Genomic DNA, 24,574 nt, shown 5'->3' with positions numbered 1-24,574 from the left:
TAGCCTAAAGAAATATTAAATGCTTATACAACAAGCTGCATGAAAGACTATGACATTTCTTACAGCACCTTCAGAGTGCAACATTCCACACTGGAGAACTGCTTACCTGGGAAGTACAGAATTTGGTGGTCTAGATTTTGCAGGAGATGTTACTTTAGATTCTTGCCCAGAGTTCACTGAAGATCCTGACAGAGAGTCTTGTGCTGGTGTGGGCTGGCTCTGATAGCTTTCCCTTACAGATGGTGGATGCTCTTTGTCTTTTGCAACTTCTTTTTCCCTGGATCGAGCTTTGTGTTCAGCTAGAAGGATGTCAAACTGTTTTTTACGGCCTGGAACTGCTCGTCGATGATTAAGTGAATGAGTCTAAAAATAGGGTGGTTAAAAAGCATTTGTGTGTGCATGACATTGTTCATGAGTCCTCTATTCTTCTGATACACCAAAATTCTAACAGATCAAATCTACTTCAAACAACTTTAGCCACAGTTATGGAAATAAAGCTGCTATTCCACATTATCTTTGATATTTTATGAAATCACTCTTAAGAAATGCCAACATCAAGGCTAAAATTACTTTTGCAATGGTTTTTATCTAATAGAGTCTACTGACTTACCTTTTTCAGAACAGAAAATAGAATTCCAATAATTTTAAAATATTAAGAAATAACGTCATTGTTACTCTTAACTTCCAATGAAAAACTTATTTCCTTGGATTGAAAAATGTGAATACAGTTTAAAGCAAATTTAACTGATCATCTCTACTGACAAGCAGCACATACACATATAAATGTTCATTACAAATGTCTTATGTTACTGCTACTTTTTGACATGAGACTTACTACTATCACAAGGGCAGCCTCCAAGTAATTTATTATACAAAACCCATATTAATTTTCTCCTAAAAATTGACTATACTTCAACACTGTTGCACATACGAACCAAAAAAAGGTGCATTTTAAGTAACACTTGTGCTTCTACATGAAACGTTAATGCTTTTTGCATAACAAAATGACAAGAAAAAAATACATCTTTCTAGAAATATCAGTGGAATAATGCAGCTGCTCTGATTCAAAGAAACAGAATTTCTCAAAGGAATTACCTGAAGACAGCGTCTGAATACCATACCCATTGTCTGTAAGACAGGAGCAGGTATGACCTCTCAAACTACCGTGGTAGGATTTAAACTATAACAAAGCATCTGATATTTTATCTTCTAAGAAAAGTACCTTGCAGGTGAGTGATCTTGTGCAAGGTTTCTTTGTTTCAGGATCCAGTACTCCACAGTGTTTATTTGGGTCAAATTCTCTTTCTGTTTGATGGGGGGTGGGGAGGGGTGGGGAGAAAAAGGAGAAAAAATGCATTATTAGAGAAATTTCAGAGTACCTATAATTTTTGCCAAATAGCACTTGATTCAACCAGGCTCAACCTGAACCTTCTGTTCCCCAAATCAGCACCCCACAGTAGCGCATCACTCACGGTTGTGCATTTCTTTTGTCCTTGGATGTTTCAAACTATTTAGAGCAGGCTTTTAGACTTCAGACAGACTTCATGGAAATAAGTCTGCTTACAGAGCTGTGCCCAGAGTGGCCCAAACACAGGACCAAGCCAAATACTGGTGAGTTCAATTCCCTCTCTAAGGCTATTGCCTCTGAGGCTGTGAAATTCAGCATCTGCAACCCTAGCTTCTGGGTTTGGCTAAGACACGTACAGACTAAATATCACAAGTGGTTTGAAGAACGTTTCTTTGACTTACTCAAACTCAGAAAAACAACCCATGGTGTCTCAAGAGTAAATGCAAGATTATTAGTGGCATTTTAAAAACAAAGTTTATCTAAATCTGTCCCCTAAATCTGCGTAAAAATAGCATGTATGTTAATTCTTATCTCCCTAAGTGAAGGGAGGCATGGAGTTTCAAGTTTGCAGAGATATGAAAAGAAGACATTTACATGAGTTCTACACCTGATTAACGTTAAAAGTGCATTAATATTTAATATGCAGTATTTGCATATTTCATGTTCATTAATTTTTTAGTATTTATATACCACAGATAGCATCACCTCCTTTAGGTTAAGTCAATACAGCTTTTCGGTTTGCAGTATAGGGTTGTAACAAAACTACAGACATACACTTTTTAATTTATGGTGCCAAAAAAATTTACCATTCCCTTTACACACCTTGACATCGTATGTTTTAATTGGCAGACTGGTCTGCTTTTGTTTGTGCAATATAAACTATTTACTTAAGCCTATTTTAACTATACGATAGTGTTGTATTCAGATATAATAAGCATTCTGTACTCAAATATATTTCACATCTGATCTGAGGATCTAAAAATTCTTTAGCAAACAAACAAATCAGAGCTAAGATGAAGACAGCAATTCACAGCTATGTTACAATGTTATGACAGCATCACAGCCAGCAGAACAGCTGGAAGAAGAAACGCAAGGCCAAGCAGCCTACGTTGAACTGCAACTGTCATCCAGACATCAGTTACTAGCAGTTCTGTGAATTCTACTATATGGACTTAAAATTAGAATACAAACATCAACCTATTACCAAAGACATACCAAAAAGTGAGCTTGGAAAAAACAGTTGGCACTGTTTTTTTTGGGTGAAATCTACAAAGGGACTAGAAATCTGTGACAAGCAGTTGTCATTTCTGTGGCCTTTACACCACAACAGAAACAGAAAAGTAGCTGTGTATGACAGAATTTGGTAAACATTTTTTTCTAGTTAATGGATTAAAATGCATGTTCATGAACTAAAGGAGTTAATTATGCTTTCTCTTTTTTTTTTTTTAATCCTATCAGTTTCCTGAATCACCCACCTAAAAGCTTCAACTCAAACTAAACACCATATGGACTACATGGACTAATATGCCTTCAAATGAAAAATCCTGATAGTAATCATAAGGCTATGGAATGTGTTCTGAAAGTCACCAGGCAAGGGCTATTTTGTACCAAGGAAACACAATTCAAAAGTGCTCTGTTCGGGAGCATCCAGATTACTCCTTGTCAGTAAGAGTGTCCCAGCCATGACAGACTTGCAGGACCAGATTTTAGGAAACTATATAGAGGTAAAATCAATAGAATGAATTATAGTCAGAAAAAATTAAAGCTTCCTCCCTCTACCAACCCAACAAACAACATGCTTTCCCTGAGAAACAGAAAACACTGAACAAACTGGAAACCACGTGTGGCTGTTCCAGGGAAATAATGAATATCTAACTGCCAGACACATGTGCCTGGTTTGGGCAACACATTAAATGAAGATTATCACCTTCTTATCAATAATGAAATGCAGCTTCTGAGAACCTCTGTATTAGATGTGTAGCATGAGAATCCCTAGACTCCTATGCACAGGTACAGCTTGAGGAAGCTGTCTCTCCACAATGGACTCAATTTCTTCACATTTGGTGGATGGAGCAAAGAGCATTCATTTTAACCTCACTGAAAGAAGAGAAGGGCCAGAACTGAATTGCCTCAAACTCCTGTTTGCAACTCAACGGATATTCTTGGTGTAAAGTGGGCATCTGCATTCTTTAAGTTCAGCCCAAACAGAACAAGAAAGAAGGAAGATTTAGGGAAAAAAAATAAAATTGGGGGCAGTTTGCTGCTAGGGAACAGTGATCCCCTTACGCTGGGCAGGTACAGACTGCCTTTTGTGGTTCCACAAGCTCTTTCCTCTTTCTAACCAAGGACAGTGCTCCTGAAAAGAGGGCAGGTTCATTCACCACCCAAACAACCACCAGCTCTCAGCAAAGAAAAAAAAAAAATCCAAACGTCAGCCACAGTCAGGGAAATGGTTGAGAGAGAGGGGAGGATGCTAAAAAGGAAAGGGAACAGATGTAAACTGGCCAGACCTATTAAGGAGCTTGAAAAACTCACAGCTGCACAGTTCCGCAGTAGCTGACCAAGGGAATTGTAAATTCCCTACCCACCATCCAATTCTTTTAATGTGAAATGAATGACATTTATGGGATATCTAAAATAATAACCTCATTGGCCTTCCAAGATCTTTTTCTCAGCCCTTGCACAGTTCTGTGCAATAATGGAGAGGAATCCATCATAGTGACACCAGCTACAGGCCATTCATCTGCAGTGCCCTCAGTTCTCCTGTTTGTATCATTGCTACATTATTGCATTGCTACAGCAATTCATGAGGCAGTAGAAGCAAGATGGAATGGATTCTGAATCTGGTAATTACTTTAAAAGAAAGTATCAGTTCTATGAATTTGTTGACCATATAAAAGTAAACCAATGCCCACCGGTGGGCTCAAACAGTCCTGTGCAGAGTCCCAGCCTTGTCTGGAAATTCCCACCAGTGAAATGTTCCCTAGCCTAGAAGACACTGCAAGTGACAACTTAGACACAGAACAATGATGGAGTCACCTCCACAGAAAAAGCAAGCTGAAGGAAGGTCCTACAGAAATGATTCTCCTTTATGAATATATTTCAGCAAGCACTTGTACAAAAAAAAAGGTACAAGTATCATGTACAGACCTGCGGTTGTATGTGGTGACATTACAAAAGCAAATGTCTCAAAAAGTATCAGATTCAATTGCCCAGGTAGGAACTCAGATTTTTTTTTTTTTTAGCTAAATTAAGCATCTAAACCATTAAAGAAAATAATAGGTAAAACCAAACCAGTATTTTAACTGCAAAATATAGAGTTCTTATTAGAATAAAAAAGTGGATCTTGGCAAGTGAAATGTATAGCTTAAAAGCCTAAAATCAGCTACTTGCTCTTAATATTTTTTTGTTTCATGGAATGTTATCATGACCAATGATTCTGTTTTCTTAGATGCCACCTTTAACTAGTTAAGAAAGCAATCAGTGTACTGAATCCTTTAAGGCAATGGCTTTGTTCCATACCCCACACAGTCCGAGCAAACACCCCGCACTGGTCTGGAATCAAGCCAAGGTAGCAGTACCACAGGCTAACTGCCAAATTTGAGAAAATGAAAAAAAAACAACCTGATATTCAGTGAAAAATAGGGCACACTCATTAACTGGAAATGAAAGCATTTATCTTGTACAACTTATACTTGGTTCGTAACTAGTGCACATTTAGAAATCATGTGAACTAACTTTCTGCCAAACTGACGATCTAATGCGGATCATGCTGCCATTAGTAAAATTAGCCTTTCAGTACACACAAGAAGTTCCTGCCCAAATCACAAAGTACTGCCAGCTGATGAATAGACCCTGCACAGCTTCTGAAGCCGTAAACTCAAGTCAGTTACTTTTGCTTTAAAAATAAAAACAAAAAAAAACCCCAGTCCCTCAAAACACTTTGTTTCCTTCCATTCAGAACAAAAATATGTTTTCAGCTTTAGGGGACAAACTCTCTACTCACTGCTCAACAGCTGCCATGGGTCACCCCCAGAGAACTCCACAGAAAAGAATTCTTCCCTCAAATGGATGGCAGCTTTTCTAACTGAACCACTGCCCTCCCATGATGGGGCCTTCTGTGCTTTGGAACCTACATCCTCCATACTGCCCTGCCTCAGGGTCTCCAGGGAATTCCCACATCTAGAATTGCTCCCTCAACCCCACTGTCCTGTCTTCCTGAGAAAGGTCTAAGATCCTCATGCTACAAATGTCCTCACTCATGTGAATTGCAGGGCGAGAGGAATGGAAGGGAATGATGACTTTTAAAACTTCCCCAGCACATCCCATATGTTCACAGAACTTTCTAGTATTTAAAACCAAGAAAGAAGATTCTTCAAAGAATCCTGACTTGGTGGATAATTTTAAACATCAACTGTTCAATTTGATCACATCTATACTAAAGTCACCCAACGAAGACACATTTTCTTGTTATAAACAGACCCAAATTACATAATGGCTGGAGGAAGCCTTCAGCTTTTTTGTTTTAATGAAATTACTTCCTTAAAAATTTATATCTGGCCTACTGACCAGTTGAGAAATGCATTAAACACTATTTTCAGGCTAAACAGAATGTGTACTTTGAAAACATTTTACACATGCTAAGAGTGTGAAAGCTTTCATTTTCATATACGCAAACTGGCATCTTACAGTAAAAAAATCAAACAAAAACCAGGATACAGAATTTTATTAGGCCATTATTTCTGAACTATAGAAATATTAATGAAGGAAGACTGACTAAAGGTGAACTACAATATCACTCACCTGAAAGTCTTTTGTAAGGCTTGTTACTGCTTTTAGTGCCATTTTGGTGTTTCTTGTCTATTGATGGAGCTATAATTCCTTTGCCATTCAGAATCTTTTCTGGTGATGGTGGCACTGACTTGGATGTCAAACCAGATTTAACCAAAGTTGGAGCAGGAACGGTGGATGAAGAGGCTGAGGAGGAGGTGATGGTGGTAGTGGTTGCAGAATTCATTTTAACATTGGCACCATCTGCCTTCACTAGGTTAGGAATTTTCTCTAGACTGACTACTGGAACAGGAACACTGCAAAACCAAAGAAAAATCTTCAAGTTGTATTTTCTGTACCGAAGATTTACAGTTACTTAATTCCCTTCCATGGGTATAAAAATTTCAATGCAAGTCACAAAGTATCTTCAGACCAGACTAAAATGAAATACTTAGTAGCATTATTGACTTTTTCTTGTTCAATCATATGTTTACCGAACCAGGTACCTGGAAGCCTGGCAATGTAGAGACTTTTGACAATGAATTTTTGTGGGTTTTTTTGTTTTGGTAGTAAACAAAACATACCCCCTTACATATATGGTCTCATGTCTTCAACACAAGCACACATCAAATATGTATATGCTGTATATGCTCAGCATGATAAAGAAATAGTTTGCTAACAATATTAATATTTTTAAACCAACACAAAAATAATTCAAATGCTCAAAAGTGTCTGAATGACATACAAGTTCTGGAAACAAGGAGAAAAGAGATTTTAAGCACAGAAATCTTAACAGCTCTCTCATTAGAAGCAACAGCTCCAAAATCGGATGTTTTGTGACTACTAATTAATGTAATACATAAATTATATACCTGAAACAAATCCAGAAAGAAAATAATTAAAAAACCTAAATTCTCAGAGCTTTAAGCCCAGGTCTTATTGGAGGCTCCAAGTGAAAGTATCTCACTCAGTTCTCATACACTGCCTGAAGAGTTGCTTTTGCCAAATAGTTAACTATCTGCCTTGTCAGCAAATTCACACACGGATCATGCAAAAATTACAATTTTCAGACTATTATTCCACCCCAAGTAAACAAAATAAACACAGTTTTCTTAATAGTAAATGCAATGGTGATCAATGGTAAAACAAATTCCTCACGTAGAAATATGAGTCTTCTTAATAGCATTCCCGGCTTTTCCTTTCTGAGTTGCAGACAACTAAACTAACCTCTGTAATTTTAATATCCAGCATAAAGGTGACCATCAAGCAGGCTGTCCCACACAGAAGAAAAATCTTAAAACTTGGGGATTCTTTAATCTGTTATTATCTTAAAGGTTCAACTTGATGTACAGGCTAATGGTACAATGAAACATATTTATAAAGAGGGAGAAATTACTCCTTAGCAAACTGTACTCAAAGAACAATCTGCCTGCATACCCCTGCAGTAATTGTGCATGGTAGTGCAGAACTTCTGGAAGTGCTTCACTCATGAAACATTCATTAAATGCACAACTGCAGGAAAACCAGTATATATTCTGAAGTACCCTGGAATGTTGAAGCTCAGGTTAGCAGAGATTCTTGCCAGGGACCACACTTGTTAATGTCCCAAGACAAGCAACATTTGTCTGTCTGCACATCACCGTGTGGCTTGGGGCTTCCTCCTGTTCATAAGTCTCACATCATTTCAGTCTTTTTTGTGTGAAAAATGGCACCTTCCCTGCATTCTTCCTATGGAAGGAATGGTTAGCAGGTGTGAAGGTTCTACCATCAGAAAAATATGACTTTGAGATGGCATTCTTCACAGCACACCCTTTGGAAATATTGGAAGCAGGGTCCAAAATAACTCAAGGCTTGACCTTCCTGGGCTACTCTGTTTCTCCATAGCTGATAAGCAGGAAGTGCAGTGTGTGTAGCTGGAGTGGACTTACCCTACTGGGAAGTTGTTAATCTGTGTTCTAAGGGTATTTTGACATATAAAAATGTATGAACCTTGATAGAAACAAAATGTATATAAAGCTAAAAAAAGACATATTCTGGAGCTGGAATGAATTACATGAAACTTCCATATCCTGTGGTCCCATAAATACCACAGTCACCTGGCCAGGCTACAGATTCCATGGCAGCAAAATGCAGAATGCTGGCCAGTAACCCAGCAAAAAATTTACCTCACTCACAAAACCAGAACTGCATTAAGTACTGCAGTGACAATATAAATATGAAGCTCTGAAAGAGAGAATTTGAAAATCTACTTTTTTAAACTGCTTTGAATTTATTAATACAGTTAAATCTCAGAGTAGGATTTTTTTTTTCTTTTAAAGAGATGGAAATTACATTTTCTGAAAACAGATTTATTTTTATTTTCTCTAGATCCAGTAGTTTTACTATATAAAAACTATTTAAGAACCTATGAACAAATCTTCATGTCCATGATCTACCTTAATTCGAAGTACTGATACGCAGTGAAAGGGTCAAGAGTACTATCTGGTTTGGTAGTAAAATAAGGTTAATAGATCTTAAAAAAACATTTATCTGTTTTGCAGTGCTCAAAACCTCAAATGCTAGGGCACATACAGGTGGATCACTGTAATAACAGAAAAAAGCTCAGGGAAGGGAATATTTTCACTCACAAATACTTGTACAGATCAACAAGTCAATCTTCATTATGCACTTCATTGCAAGGTACAAGAAAAAAGGAATATATTCCAGTATTTAAAGACACAAATTCTATAGGATTCCTGGCAGTCTGCAGTAAATTATTTGATGTTTCAGAAGCTAGAAATGATAACTTTTCTTTTTCTTTTTTTATACATAAGTGGGTACTGCATTCATCATTAAGGAATTCTAGATTCATCTTAGCATAACAAGAACAATGAATCAATAACCAAATGGCAAACTGGAAGCTGTGCAGGACCAGTGACCATGGTCAACTACTAAGGACTAAAAAGGGAAATAAATCAAACTACTTATATTTGTATTTGATAGCTAAAGAGAATTCTTTTCCTAAATTTAGTTTTTAAGTTGAGGATTTCTTTAAAAAGTTTGTTAGAAAAAAAAAAAAAGGTTCCTTAATCTTATTTACTGTATTTTTAAATAATTTTTTAATGAAGACCTTGTTTAGATTTATTAAAGACAACTGCTGAAAGGGACAATTAGAAAAGCAACATGCAACAAACACAAAAAACAAGGAAGGGCACATGACAATCAGTAAATATGAGAAAAATGGGAGCACAGATACTTGCCAGAGACAGGTGAGAAAAATCTGCATTCAGTAAAGACAAGTTTACTTGTTTTTCCTACAAAAGAAATTCTAATAGCAGTATTTACCTAAAGCACAGTAAAATAGTTTTTAGCAATGCAAAAACATTCAGTATTTCTTCTATACCAAGAAGGAAGCATGATAATGTTCTTCAATCAGATAAAATTGTTTTTTGATTTCCCCAATATGTGTAAAGTGCCAGTGGAAAAATTGTGCTTTTTTTTTACATAAGTAAATCTGGATAATGTGGCCATGAGCTCCAAACAAATTGGAGAGATAGTGGGTCTCAGCATATTAATTTCTAATTGAATCTCGGAATATCTAGCAACTTGAAGAAATGCTGCTGTGGCATCCAGACTGAAAACCCAAACCAGAGTGTCTTGGAAGAAATAACGGAAAAGCTAATGAAAATAAACTGATAAACAATTAGTTTTGCTGAAAACCAGATCTTGGCAAAGAAATCTGGTTTCACTTTTTGATGAGTTTACCAGTTAAGCTGAAAAAGATAACTGTGAAAATGTTCCAACTTTTGAAAGCCATTATAAAACACAAGTAAGAACAGTTTAAAAACAAATGTTCAAAACCATAAAATTAAAAACTATTTTTTCAGAGATTTATGATTCAATAAGGGTGCTTGCTAGGGGGATATTTTTTGCCATCATTACCAACTCGGATGTGACTGAAAACTTCACTGGTCTTTAGAAATAAATATAAAATTAGTGGTAATTAAATTTATTGATGGAACCAAGATTGAGGAAAACTAAATAATGAAGAGACAAAGGCAGTTATAAAAAGTAGCACGGAGTATTTGATAAAGTTCATTAATTCAAAAAGATATTTTAATACCAGCAAATATAATAACAAGCTACTCGGTCTGCAGTGAAATATGGGGAAACAACATAATGGAAAATAGTGACAAAAGTATTTAGTGGTCACAGTGGATAAGCACTATAAAGTTTTTTGTATTGTGGTTATTTTAAAAAAGAGATATGGCAAATAAGAGAAAATTTAGTTTTCACACATCCTTGGTTATACTGATACCAGAATCAGTGGTTCAGTTCAATACCAATGTTGATGAATTAGGAGGGAACTAGAAAAAGGCTACAAGAATATCTGAGGGCTACATAAAGCACTTGATCATGAAGGGCTTCAGAACCTCAGTCTTTTTTTCAGACAAGATAACATATTTCCTTCTGTTTTCTGATGTTCTTGGTCAGGCAGTTAGACTAGATGATTGCTGTAGGTGCCTTCCAACTGAAATTACTCTGTTCTATCTTATCCTATTCCACTCTGTTCTAACCACTCCTTCAGCAAAACCTGCAACAAACTCCCAAAACAAGAATGACTCTCCTTCCTATGTACCTTGTGGCCAATTTTTTAGTTCCAAGCCACTGCTTGTCACTGTCATTCCCAAAAGGAACCATAACTGTAGTATATCACAATGCTCCTCATACCTAAGGATCTTCTTATTATCTACATTTTCCTTTCTTCAGGATTTTCAAAATTATGTTTCCTTGCTGTCATATAATTCTGCTATGTTTTTGTTTGTTGTTTTTTTGGTCTTTCATAACTATATTAATTCTAAAATCTCAGCCACTCATTCAATTCTTTTCAATTTGTGAGCAAATAAATTCACAAACATTTAAAAACAAACCACTGGTCTATTCTACATTGCTGGGATCACCTCTACAATATAACAAAGTATTTGTGATTTTTAGAATATGTGGTCCAAGTTAACTCTGCTGAATTTTGTTTCCAGTTCCATACTGCATTAGGAATATCCATAACTCTTGACTAGCTTCACTTTCTCAACCTCAGTATGAATAATGGTATTATTTCTTAACACAAAGAAGTAAAGACTAAGAGATGACTAAAAAGATCCTAAGAAAAGTTACACATTTTAAATTATTACCCATAGACATACCTTTGTGATCCTGTTTCTGTTTACAGAAATAGTGTAAGTTTCCTACATATTGATGGAAACCCCATAATTTTAATCTCATTTTCTTAATTTTCAGAACTTCAGGCAGGCAATGGTTAATCCTTGTGGACGGAGGTCAAGGATACTTACTTCAGCTGGTATCTCAGGGCTAGCTTGCTTTAATTCTTTTTCCAATTTTACACTGCCTCAGGATCATGGATGGGTGGAAATGAACACCCTGAATCATCACAGCATCAAAAATCCTCCAGGGCAGTGCTCAGAGGCTGCACTGGGGCATGGCAAGTGAAGTGGCTTCCTTTGGGCAGGCCAGAAGTGAGGAAGAGCTCCTGGCTGCACAAGTGCCTTTTATAAAGGCAAAGTATCTGGGCTATTCTTATTACTTATGATCACTTAATCAGTATTATTATTATTACTACCAATCATCTTGTTCTTTGCCCTTTCCCCTCTACTTTCTACCCTTTTGCTCTATCTCTTTCATCTTCAAGTGCAAGCTTCCTAAAAGGCTGGGTTACATTTATCTCGGGCACAGTGCAGTGGTGCTCCTGCACCTCTCCAGTCTCCAAGCACTGCTGTATTAATAGCAATGATGTTAGAGAGATACAGGGGAAAAAAAGCCAGAGCTGACAGATATTTCTGGATGATGTATTCAGAAGAATCCTTCACATTCCAATTACAAGAAGAGAAGTATTAAAACGTCAGCTACAAAAATGAAACAGTTACAGATCTCTTCCATCTGATCATTCTGATCATGCTTTTTAAAGCATTAGCTGAGGAGCAATGTGAACCTGTGCAGCACATCTTAGAACAACACAGAATGTGAAGAAGAAAAAGAACTACTTGGTCATTGTTTAAGATGATGACTCAACCAAAACTACAAAGAATTAAACGAGAGTTGGGTCTATCTAGAGGCAGGCATGACAACAGACAGATCTACTGGGCCATGCTGTTGCAGAGGCTGTTGCTGAAATACTACTACTAGTTGTTAACTGCTAGAATTGAAAAGAGATGCTGTATGAACAAATCAGGCACTCACAAAAAAAGGTTATTCCAGCTATGGAAAGCAATCATTACAATTGATGCAATTTCTGAATTAAGCAAATTTGATAACTGTCTGAAAGAAACTATGTCAAGTAGGTATTAGTGACATGAGACTACTACACAACCAAGAAAAGCATTGAATAACTGGAGGCTTCTGGGGATGATAAACCACAACACACTTGGATATTGATGAATTCTATTTGCATTTCTGAGACAAATGTATTGGTGTAAATTGAGTATTTCTGTCTAAAAGATAAGTGGGTGAAATTCTATGGCTTTTACAGGCAGCTGAATGGAAGATAAAATGTTATCTTAAAAAAGAATTAATTTTATGATCAATTTCTCCTTTAGGAAAATCAGACCTGCTGAATATTTTCTAGAATTCTAAATAAAAATAATAATCCACTAACACAATAGGAACAAACACTTTCTTCCATAACAGCTTCCAGCCCTCTGTAACCTGTGATGATTATCAGACTGATTTTATTCTTTATCAAGTCATGTAATTGAAGGCATTTAACATTAAATTCTGAAAGACAATGTCATTGATTTCCAGTTCAGACTCTGATTTGTTATGTAATGACCACAGTATCTTTAACTACAATATGCCTCATTTTTCCCCACTGGTAAACAAAACCACAGTATTATCTCCCAGCAGAGCTGCAAGAATTGGGTAATTCACAGGTACAACCACTGACATATTCGTTGCCAAAGTACTAACAGAGCATTAAAACAGTTTGAAATGCCTAAATCTACCTTGTTAGTCATCAGTAAAAGTTTGAGATGTTCCAAATAAAGGAAAAAGGGGTAGAAATGCTCAGTTACTTTGTTCCCTTCCAGCCTTTACTGACTGACAGAATGCCATCTGTTGCCAGAACGGAAGATACGGTTTCTAGATTCAGTCAGTATGCTGAAATGAGGATATGTAAGTTGCTGTCTGTAACACTAGGATGAGAAACAGGTTTATAGTCAGTAGTGTTAACATTCTAAAGTCCTTTTTGATTTTCTTTCAATTACTTAAAAAAAAATCCTCTCATATAAAATTCCTCTCCAACATTCAGAAGAAAAAGACATTTACTCAGTCTGGAATACACTTTTTTTTTTTTAAACAGTAAATAAGTTACACCTTAACTAGAATAGCTTCTACTTATCTGTGTGTGTGTGTAATCTAAACATCTAGATTTTCTGTTTTCAGAATTATCTATCATAATTGTCCACAATGCTCATCATGCTTTCAGAGATGGTGGGCTCAGACTTACAGGAAGATTAGATTTTTATCAAATTTGTTCCAGTGCGAGGTAAATTCAACAGCGAGGCAGAAGCTGCTCTCTTTGAAATCACACCAACTGGTGCACGTTTCAGGCAGAAAACATGAGCTACTACTTTAAAATAATTTGAGTTTATGGTTGTCTCCTGAATGAGTGGTCTGCATCAGATTATTCACTGCTTTAAGGCAGCTATGTCCAGAAACTCTACCTAAAATCATGACCTCCTTAATGCTAGATATTACATATAAAAAGGGAAGGATCATTACAGAGTAAGTAGATAAAACTTAGGAAAAAAGGAAGCCTTAGTACCTGAAGTTCACAGACACAGAACTGAGGCAGAGGAGACAAAGGTGTAACAGTAGACTGTGCAGAATCAGGAACTGAACCCAGATCTTGAGTCACCAACCTAGTGACCTAATCACAAAGCATAATTTCTGTAGATAACTAAAGTAAAAACCATTTCTTAAGGGATAAAACAGTGACCCAGTTCTGCGCTCATTTATGTTTTTGTGAGACTGCTCCTATCATCACAGTCACAGGAGGATGGGCCTGGCAGTCTCAAAGCCTGTATGTGTGTGTATATATATCACAGTACAATGATGTAAGATGTCCCCAAAATAGTGATTTTTGCAGCCAGAATTTTCTTCTCTCTTCTTATAAGGCATCAAACATTATGAAAATACAGCATTAACTCCAACAGCAGCTGTTGTTGAAGATAAATTACTATAACCAGTAAATTTTCATGAACATCAGTTAACCCAATATTAAGAACTCTGCAAAAATTATCCTGCTGCTCAAAAGCATCAGTTTTAAGGGCTGATGCTGTACTGGAAGATGGATCTTAAAGACAGCAAACGGGGCAAATATCTCACTTGGTACATGCTACTTATAAAAGCAGATATCTGATGGAACTTCAGAAAAGTAATCCAGTCCTTTTTCCTCTTCCTCTCTCTATTTTTTTATTTTAAGAAGATCTCAGTTTCCTCCCTTAGGAAATGTGGAGTCTTAAACTGTAAACTTAGATTAAGATGAGAATACAGATTTTTTTGATGATTGTGAAATACACATAGAAACACTTACTACTTTTTGAACACCAACATCTTGGGTAACTAATATTTGGTACTTACCATGGTTTATCCCGTGATACTTTTGAAGGAAAGACTGTGTGCTGTTTGCTACTGGAGGTAAGTAGATTGTCTTTGGGCGTTTTGAATGGCTTTGAGTTGCTGCTGACAGGGTTATGGCCGCTGATACAGGATTTCGGTTTCATCTGCACTAGGGATGCCCTGGAATTGCAGGCTGGAGAAGCTGGAGAAGGGGAAGGTTTACACATTGAACCGTGTCTTCGTTCTGTAACGGAAAAATAATAAACTTTACAGGATTTCATAGGCAAAAAAAAGAAAGTCAGGGAAGGGGCAATTGTTCCTTTCTATGCTAGTTACAGTGATTTACTCACTCTGAAGAACACCAGTCCATGATTGTTGTAAATGTAATCAAGCAAAATGACAATTAAACAAAACCGACTCTGTGAAGCACTCTGAAGAATCTATAAAATCGTTAAATAAATGCTGCTAATCTATCAGAAAATTTCACCAAGAAACATCAAACCACTTTCTAAGCAACCACCAGCATCTGTGTGAGGTACACTAGCTGTCCCAGCACTGTCATGGGAAGAAGAGGAGAGGATGTAACAACACCTCAGATGACTTGGTGAAATTCTCTGACAGACATGAGATTGCTTCTATGATAGTTTACGAAGAATTCATGTGCAGTTTATTTCATGAGTATCTTGTTTCCAGTTTCATGGGAAGCTATAACGAAAACAACTGGAAGACTGAAAAGTAGCAAAAGGTCTACTGCTCCCAGCCCTTCCAGAGAGGCAGGCTCTGTCTGGTTTGTAGCTTGGAGGTTACTTCCAAGCACCAATCAAGGTAAGAGCTTAATTTTTCCCACACAGAGCAAGTGGCAAGTGCCAAAAAGCAAGAAGTTTATGTACCAGTTACAAACATTGCATCCAGAGGTCAGGCCCTTGTGCAAGCCCTGTTCAGGCTCACACGAGGGACCTCTTAAGTACTGCAAAAGGCCTTGCTGACCCTGCAGCAAGAGAACAAGCTTCAGGGCAGACAGACTTCAGTAGAATCACTTGGGTTTGGTTGTTATTTTTTTAAAAAACCTAAATGTCCTATCCCTGATATTGTGTTTTAAGAAGGTATCTGGCCATTTTTTACAAACTATATATTTTTCCAGGGGAGAAGTGCAGCACACTATGATCCAGCTTAGCACTGGATCAGTGTGCTGCAAACAAGAGGCTTGGTGCTCTGAACTTAAGCACAGCTACAAAACACTACGAGACAGGAGTTGCTTGGAGGTGAGAAGTGCTATAAATCCGTAACTGGCCTGTCCCCTCGGAACACCTTTTCCCCATCCTCTCCACCCTGGTGCTCCCCAGCCAGAGGCAGAAGGCGGCACAGGAAGTCTGGGGAAACAGGAATTTTCCAGTCAGGAGGGCCGAGCTCAGCAGCTGCTGACTCTGGCTTGCCAGCACCCGGCAGCAGGAGCCCCCACAGCAGGGATCATCAGGTACCCCACTGCTGACACAGTAACCAAACACAGCCAGCATAACGTAATTATAACTTTGAACAAGCTGGAGGTTTGCCTTCAACGTGCAGCAATTCTTCCTCCTCCAAAGCCCTCAGCACTTATCTGGAAGAATCCAAGCAGGTGCTACTCTTTGAGCTTGCACAGCATTGCCCTGCCAGCCAAGAGCAGGTTAAGGAAGCAACAGTGACCTGCTGCTGCAAGGGGAGGGTTTGAATGCACATCATCAGCCCTGTGTGCCCAAGCTTGATATTTCAAGGCTAACAAAAAATTTTCCCACAGAGAATCAAAACATGACAATTTGTCTGGCATCCTCACAAGTAAAAACTTGCCAGTAGCAGAAGGATTCATCCATGATTAATCTGCAATAGGTGAATACCTCAAGAACAAAAATAAACGCTTACAATTTTTTACAAGAATATTCCAAACTGTTTCTATTATACTACCAATGGTTAAATAAAGGAATTTTCTATTAAAGATCAAGCTCTTATTTTCACAGCATTAATTGGAAATACTGAAATTCCCTCCAGATTCTCCTGCAACTGAAGAACAAAAAAGTCTTAATTTTTTTTTAAATACAAAAAATAACTCCCCTCACACTCCAAATGCCACTGTCATTTGGTGGTTTTCACCCTGCCATACACCTCAGTGTGCAGCATCTGCCTGTAAAAGTCCTTTGCAGGGTGCAGTTAATTTACATTCATTTCACTTCACATTTGTGGCAACAACCATGTAAGCTAAGCATCTGCATCTGAAATGCAGAGTTCCACTCACCGAGTATTTATTTCATTAAATAATAGTTACTGTTTCAAGATTCATTGACCTTCTCAGCAACTACTTAATAAATTTAAATTAGCTTAATGAAAATTTGCAACTTTGCCATTATTTACTTGAGAGCTGATTAAAAGGAACTGCTATGTAACCAACAAAACCAAGCTGGATATAAAGTGAAACTTGGGAAAAAACATCATTTCCATACACAAATTCATTATTAATTACTCCATTCTTCACCACAGCTACTGACTTTCTCAAGACGAACCACCTTCTAGTGATCCGTGTCTTTCGGAAAGACAGACATTCAAGATACTAGCCATCTAAAATTATATTTTAAAGTCATCTAAGTATCACATGCCACATCAAGTTATTTTTTAACAGTACACTGGACTTTTAGTCAAGCTAAACATTTGGTGCTTTTCCCTAGACAATTATCTCAATTTATGAATTCCCAAAAGCAAACCAGTACATTAACTTTGGATTTTTTACTATAAAACAGGCATTGTTGTCATACAACAACATAACAAGGTGCATCCCAGTATTTTAAATAAATATTTACTTAAAAGATAGGGAAGGAAAAGATTACAAGATATTTTATCTGAGTCTGTCAGATTGGTGGTCATTCTTGTAATCAGAACCAACTGATACAGTTTCCTTTTACCTCCACAAACTCCCCTCTTCCCCCAAAACACGGCTACAGAAAGTCTTCCATGTTTTAGACAGACTCTGATACATAGTGGAGAATTATCAGCATTAGCCAGCTTCTCTTGAAACTTCCTAGAAGCAAAACGGAAATTATGACACTGTAAATTCATACAGGAGGAAGAATTTAAATAGCTGGTGCCACACAACAGGCAGTGTTCTCAGACAGTGAACGTCACTTTAGGGTCAGCAGGAGAAGGTGGCAGTGCAGGTAGGGCCACAGTGGAGAGCTGGAAGGGCAACTCTCCCCAAGGGGGCAGAAAACCACTGTTTGACCTCGGCAAGCACAGACACAGGAGACTGGACTTGCTGTGAAACCTCAGACAAATCTTCATGGTGGGGGCATAAATCGTAACTCAAGATTGATCTGTGCCTTCCCAAGAACTATCAGGTTACTTCTGACTTCCTCCTTCTTTACAACATATGTGGGAGTGAATCGGCCTTAGACACTGGTCATAAGTTTCAAAGAGAAATAATGGGAATATATGACAAAGCAAGAAGGTTGTCAGCTGCCAAAATTAACTGCTTAAACTGGAGTGGTGGCACTTCTGTATCAAACTGAGTTTCCTAGTCATATCTGCTTCTTAAAAACTTCTACTTATTTGCTATTCCTATTTTACATGTATACAAAGAATGACACACAAAGTTATTCAGCCTATGTAATAAATTAATATGTGCAAAACAACATTTGCACATCAGATAGTTGTTATAAAATTAGATATTCACATACTAACATTCAGGAGACAACAAGCCATCTGTGTAAAAAATTTCTACACTTATTTGCAGTTCATGTGTAGACAGATTAGATCTAGCAGGGCAGGTGAACTTGTATTGTCCCTGTTTACATACAGAAGTGGCACAGTCACTGGACTTAAATGAACCTAAAGTAGAATGAAAATTCTTATTTCTAAAAGATGAAGAAATCCTGGAAGGCAACTAAAAAACCAGTTATCTCTTACAAGATACTAACCTACATTCTACATGTATCCTGTTTCTGCAGAAATGTGCTCAAGCTTAAAATACGAAATATAACTTTTCCAATTCGTTGAAATAGTTACAAATGGATGTTAACACCCCACATAAGTAAAAACACATTCTGTTTTGTTTCTAAATACCAGTTGCTGTCAAATCCAAGAGCAGAGAGAACACAATCAAAGTTACAATCCTCTTTACTGCATTAATCCTTCTGCAACCTCTCAGCTGTCTCAGCACAGCCACTGCAGCAAGTGACACACAACATGTGACTTCTGCTGTCAAACAGTTAATGTATTAACAACATTAATCTTAGAGGAAAGTTTAATACTCTCTCACTGAATTAACTACACTTTCCAAAGAAACAATTTCAGATCAATATCTTACTTTCTCTAGTTAGTGGCAAGAGTCTAAAAGCCCAACACTACACATCGTCCTCTGCATCAGTAGCATTGTGAACGATCTTAAACTATTCCAGGAGATTCTCCATGTCCTATGGAAACATGGATATAGTCCAACTTTCTCAGCCAAATCTGAATTGTTTGTAGATGTGAAGTCCTTATGTTGTTGGAGACCTAACAGCCCCTGAATCTCCAGAGCTCTCCCATGCCCTTGTACTTCATTTCTAACCCTCCTTCCTGCATCCTACACAATGCAACCCCCCTACCTTTCCCCAAAACCTCTGCTGCAGCTGCCAAAGTCCTCTAGGTCTGCCTTTGAATATGCAATTCCACTGGATCCTCTCTAACTGGTCACCAGGGAATACTAGCAGCTGTTTTGCAGGAAACGCCACATCTCCTTCTAATCACAAGCAAAAAAAGCAAAGCAATAGAGAGGCAACATGAGCTCCTGAGCCACAAGCACAGCGTGTGGGAAAAAGAGGCAAAACCACATTCTGAGTAGAAACTCTCTTCTGAAATTTTTGCCTCAACTTTCTCACAAGATCAAACCCTCAGCTCGCAGCAAGCCTTACAGACGACACAACCATAAACACGTTGCCAGTAAAATACGCCAACCATATGTCTCCAGGTGAACTGCAGTACGTTTGTACCCAAAAAGATCTTTATGTGATCCGGAAACTGCAGATACCTCTGATGAGGACTACAAACAAAAACCATCTCTTAGTATATCCCACCTCTATCCATTCTTACCCAACATGCGCTACTCAAAATTGATCAAATCAAGCAAACAGGTTTTGCGCAGTTCGTGTCTTCTCCACCGGTGAGACACAGCAGATTGCACAGGAAAAAAAGCCATGATACAGCTTGAGCACAGAGAAAGATATGCCTTTGGTCTTTCAGTATTTTTTACAGGTAGTTGAAACAACGCAAGAACAATAAAAAAACCCCTCTAACAGTCTCAGAAGAGAGTCACTAGAACTTTGTCAGCACCAGTCATTTTGAAACATGACTCTCTACAGCATGATCTGACTTCCTGCGTGCAAGAGGCCTAAAGCAAAAATCAATTTAAGGTTGACCCACAAAGAACTCAGAGACCCAGTGTATGCCTTATAGCTTGGCATTGCATTTGGTAAAACCAAACAAAATATATTTGCTAAAACCCATCAAGGTAATAAAGTTATTTGCTGCTAGTAAACATTACAGAATAATAAAACTCGTTTTAAGCTCGTATTCATCACAACCTTTGAGTTCATAGCCCTTTTACTTAAAATAGCACAAACTAACTTATCCGACTGCCCATAACACAATATGAATATTGTTTATTATTCCCCATTTTCAATAATTGATCAGATGGTAATTAAATTTAGTATCTCATCCACCCTGTGATTCTGTCCCAGTAACATATCACAGTGTTGTTGATGAAGATGTTACTTATGGTAACTCCATACACCACCTATGCACAAATTACAGTTTTTCTATTTACAGTACATCCTGAGGTGTTTTGTTGCACAGCCCTTCACTGTGTAAAGTTGAGCAATGTATACTTCCAATTTCAGTAAATAGTAAGTGAAACCTGCCACCTCGTACTGATCCCAGTTCTAAGTTTGCAAATGTACTTGGCATTAATTCTAATAAAACAAAACCAGAAAAAAACCCACACATGCCCCGAAAGCGACAGCCAGCAACCAGAAAACTGAACGACGAGACTGCTTGCAGAAATGTGTCATCCTGCAGTAACTGGCAGCTGGTTCATAACAAGAGTTCATAAACACCTTGTAAGCACTTTCATTTTGCAGCCACAGCCTGAAAAAAAACCCTAACAAAAGCTAGTACGTGAAGTTAAGCAAAAATAAACTTGGATTTGATGCTAGCAAATTACAGCATAATGTTGCAAGACTGAAGGATGACTTTACCAGCTTTTTTGACAAAACACAATCCCAGGTCCAGTAGAAAAAGTTTGGAAATAATATCTGCAAACTGTTCCACCCTTCTTGCACTGCGCGCTGGAAAGGAAACAGCACAGTCGGTTTCATTTTGATACTTCTTGCAAACTGACAAAGGAAATAAACTGCCAGCTCAACCCCCCCGACTGATCTGCTGCATAAAACGCAGCTCAACAATTGCAAGCTTCATTCCAGGTCAAATGACATAACTGGGAAATTATCAACTGCTAAAATAACCATCGTTCTGCTGGTGTTTATTTACAATAAACACAAGCTTCACTTTCTGACATAAACCCACTAAAACGATTCTCCATTTCACAAAGTCTACAAGTGAGTAGGATCAGCGAAATTATGCAAAATATCCTGCTAGAAGAAGAAATGTAAACTGAGCCACTTACAGAGCGGAGCAGGCTGCCAACTTAATCTGATTCTACGACGACTGTAAACATGTACTTTTGGAATGTGAAACGATTCACATTGCCACAGATGCCGTCAGAGAAACACAGCAACATGATTAGGTATTCTGCACACGGTAAAAAACCAGGCAGATGACCTGCTGCAGCAAATACCAGATCAGCGCCCGCACACACCAACTGTTTTGACTACAGGCACTTGTTAAGCACCAAGTTTCAGGTCCTACCAGTTGGACACCAGAACTGATCCTGTGCCAAGAACAACAAGCACTCAAAACAGCTGCGGGTTTGGTTTTTTGTTTTGTTTTATTTTGTGTTTTTTTTTTTTGTTGATACAACTCAAGTAACTGCAGAAATGAACCAAAGTGCAAACTTAAAAGCAGCAAAAACCACAAGTGTGTATTTAGAGGAAGACATGGCATTTTTTTTCTTTCCTCATTCAGGAAAGAAGGAGGGCGCTTGTGTTTAACACCTTAGGACGAACCTGCTGTTTTCCAGAAAAATCTTCTATTTATGGGATAAGTTGGCATTTCCCAGGGTAATTACAGGAGATAGAAGGAATAGTCTCTAGAATATCATTAAATTACTCTTAAGTGGCCAAATCTCTTAAAAATGGCCAAATTCCATAAAAAGCCACACACTAAGCATTTCCCAGAACTCTTCCATTCCTCCTCATTAGAAAGCATTTAAAAAATAAAATAAAATGAAGGGTCAAACAGAACTCTAGCTCAACAAAGAAATGCTGCAAATAGTGTGATTATTTGCACTAAATGTAAAATGAAGCTGCTGGGTACTTGTCTTCTTCTTTTGCAAGGATTTTGAATTCTAAAAACAAAGCTCCAAGGTATCATTTACGTATCAGAGGGACAGGAAAATGATGGAAGAGTGACTGACTACTTTGCCCTGCTGACAGTGCCAGTCTTCACATCAATAAGCTGGAAGACCTACATTTAACTCTGGTGTCAGGGCCTGTTTCTTTAGCTTTAAAATAGGATATTAATAATTTAGGGCATTAACTTGACTAAAAAAGAGTTGGAGATTTAAGTAGGAATTAATCATTTGTAATGACACAATTCTACATGTGTAATCAGCAATTGCCACCTGACATGCTGCTACTGCAGAAAAAACTAACAATTCTGTACTCTAAGTCATGCATGTTTCTCAGCTCAGCAAGACAAAAAAATCCCCAGGCAAAAAATAAATGACAGAATCCTGGGCACACGTTTGTTTTGTTTTTTTTTTTTGGAGTGACACTCTACCAAAGAAAAGCATTGAGAGTTTATACACAGAAATTTCCCATTCTGCTGGATTAGATGCTCTGGTAGTCCAACACACAACTAGTGAGACATCCTGATGTGTCTGGGAGTGTCTGAGGTAAAAGCCCTCTCACACCTCGTGTCCAGTGCTTAATCCACAAGGACAGCCCTCGTTGTCCAGAACTGAAACCGGTTCCTCTGCACTGGGATCTTGTTACCCACTGGCCAGTGCTAATGGTATTTTCACCACTGTTGTTCTAAGAGCAAGGAAATGTATTATCAGGCCTAAACTTAGGGCAGGTGCATCAGATGAAATGCTAAAGTATTTCTAGCAGTCAAGCAATGGTACTTTCCTTCAAGCAAAGGTAAGCACCACAGACAAATCAGAATTCTGTGTGTGATTTTATATGTGAAGAGAAATCTTTTATTTGGCTATTTGTTGGATGTAAGAAAAAAGTATCTTTACATTTAATATTTACATTAAATATAACAAAAAGGAAGAGCACTCTAGTTTACGAAACATAAATTTAAAAGCAACTCACCTATTCATTCCTCCAAACACCTGACTTAAACAATTTTACTCCAGACACATTGATGCAAATGGAGGAAAATTTAGCATTGCCATCCTGTCACACTTTGTACTGTGTAACAGCCCTGTTTCCTTAGGCCTCAGACAGACCTTTCACACTCAAGGTCATCTGACAATGCATACTTTATTTCCTTCTACTTATCAGGTAAAATATTACACTGTATCCCTATCTCCATCTTTAATATTTTCAAAATAATAACAAAGAAAGTAATTTATGTACATTATTGTTTTAGGAAATCATTGGATGTTTCCCCTCTTCGATCATAAAACTGTAACAGAAAACTGATACTTCTTCAATGCTTCACTTAATCCAGACAGATACAAAGCATTTATTTTCACAGACAAGAAAAGATAAGTCATGTAAGAGTGAGAGGGGACCACTGAGGTGGTTTTGCAAAAAACAATACCGTATTACAACTCTGAGAAAACACGCTATTGTTTTTAGAAGACTTATGTTCTTGACCTGTTTTTGTGTATACTACCATGTCAGATTTTATTAAATATCCAGACAGCACATCACAGCTCATTTTATCGTTCCTAAGAAAAACTTAAAAAAAAACCCCAGTAACTTTACTGAAATAAGCCCAGAATGATAGCTTTGCAGGGCTTGTATATAATCTAATGTTTAAGCTTTCTGGATTTTTGAGCTGTTATTTGGGATCCAAAGGCATCATCTGGTGAAACAATGTATTTCTTAACAACTTGTTTTAAAATATTTTTCTAAAAATCTGTGAATTTGATCCCTAAATTTGTTCCAACTCAGTTACCCTGAGCTTCTCAGTCCCCCAGCACGCTCATAGTTTAAACCCAAATCTGCCATTCTTTGCCCCCCTGCAAAAGAGACAGGATAAGCTGTCTGGACTGTAGGCACACGTGACAACTGTCAGCACAAGTGTGCTACTGTCACATGAAATACTGTTCTCTGGGGGAACGATAATTAAGGTGTCACTTTACAGCTGCTGATTTTCACAAGGTTGCTGAAACTTCGCATTTTTTTAAGCCAAATCAGCAAAGAATTAACAATTTTAAGACAAAACTGGTATAATCACATAAGCCTTATTGCTGCTATTATTAGTACTACTACTACTATCACTGCTATAATAATTATAATATTTTCAGAAACTCAAAAATTATGTATGATTTTCTTTACTTGCTTTTATGTGTTTGCCACTCCTCATATATATTTCCAGGCTTCAAATTAATGCCCTTGGAATACTGTGACATCTTTTGAAAATCCAGGTCACCAAACAGATCTGCCCAACCAAGGATATTTCTTTATTTTGAAACTGGAATGAGCTTATATT

At 37.6% G+C, this 24,574-nt stretch overlaps 1 protein-coding gene across 5 annotated transcripts in view; it reads right to left on the bottom strand.

The window, feature by feature from the left end:
• ATXN7L1 (ataxin 7 like 1) overlaps positions 1-24,574 on the bottom strand; it is a 111,787-nt gene that overhangs the window by 18,979 nt on the left and 68,234 nt on the right. For 3 of the 5 annotated variants that reach the window (XM_051622968.1, XM_051622960.1, XM_051622978.1), the window contains 4 exons: positions 14,750-14,972; positions 6,152-6,435; positions 1,223-1,305; positions 107-363 (listed from right to left, as the gene is read on the bottom strand). In XM_051622968.1, the coding sequence (XP_051478928.1) occupies positions 107-363; positions 1,223-1,305; positions 6,152-6,435; positions 14,750-14,972 (847 nt within the window). Of the gene's footprint in view, positions 1-106; positions 364-1,222; positions 1,306-6,151; positions 6,436-14,749; positions 14,973-20,982; positions 21,073-21,410; positions 21,559-24,574 lie in introns of those variants that run through there. The other 2 variants (XM_051622998.1, XM_051622987.1) reach the window with 2 other exon arrangements.

The sequence above is a fragment of the Apus apus genome, chromosome 1 (assembly GCF_020740795.1).
Source record: "Apus apus isolate bApuApu2 chromosome 1, bApuApu2.pri.cur, whole genome shotgun sequence".
In the NCBI taxonomy this organism is placed as follows: domain Eukaryota; kingdom Metazoa; phylum Chordata; class Aves; order Apodiformes; family Apodidae; genus Apus; species Apus apus.
This window is presented reverse-complemented; position numbering and strand designations above follow the sequence as displayed.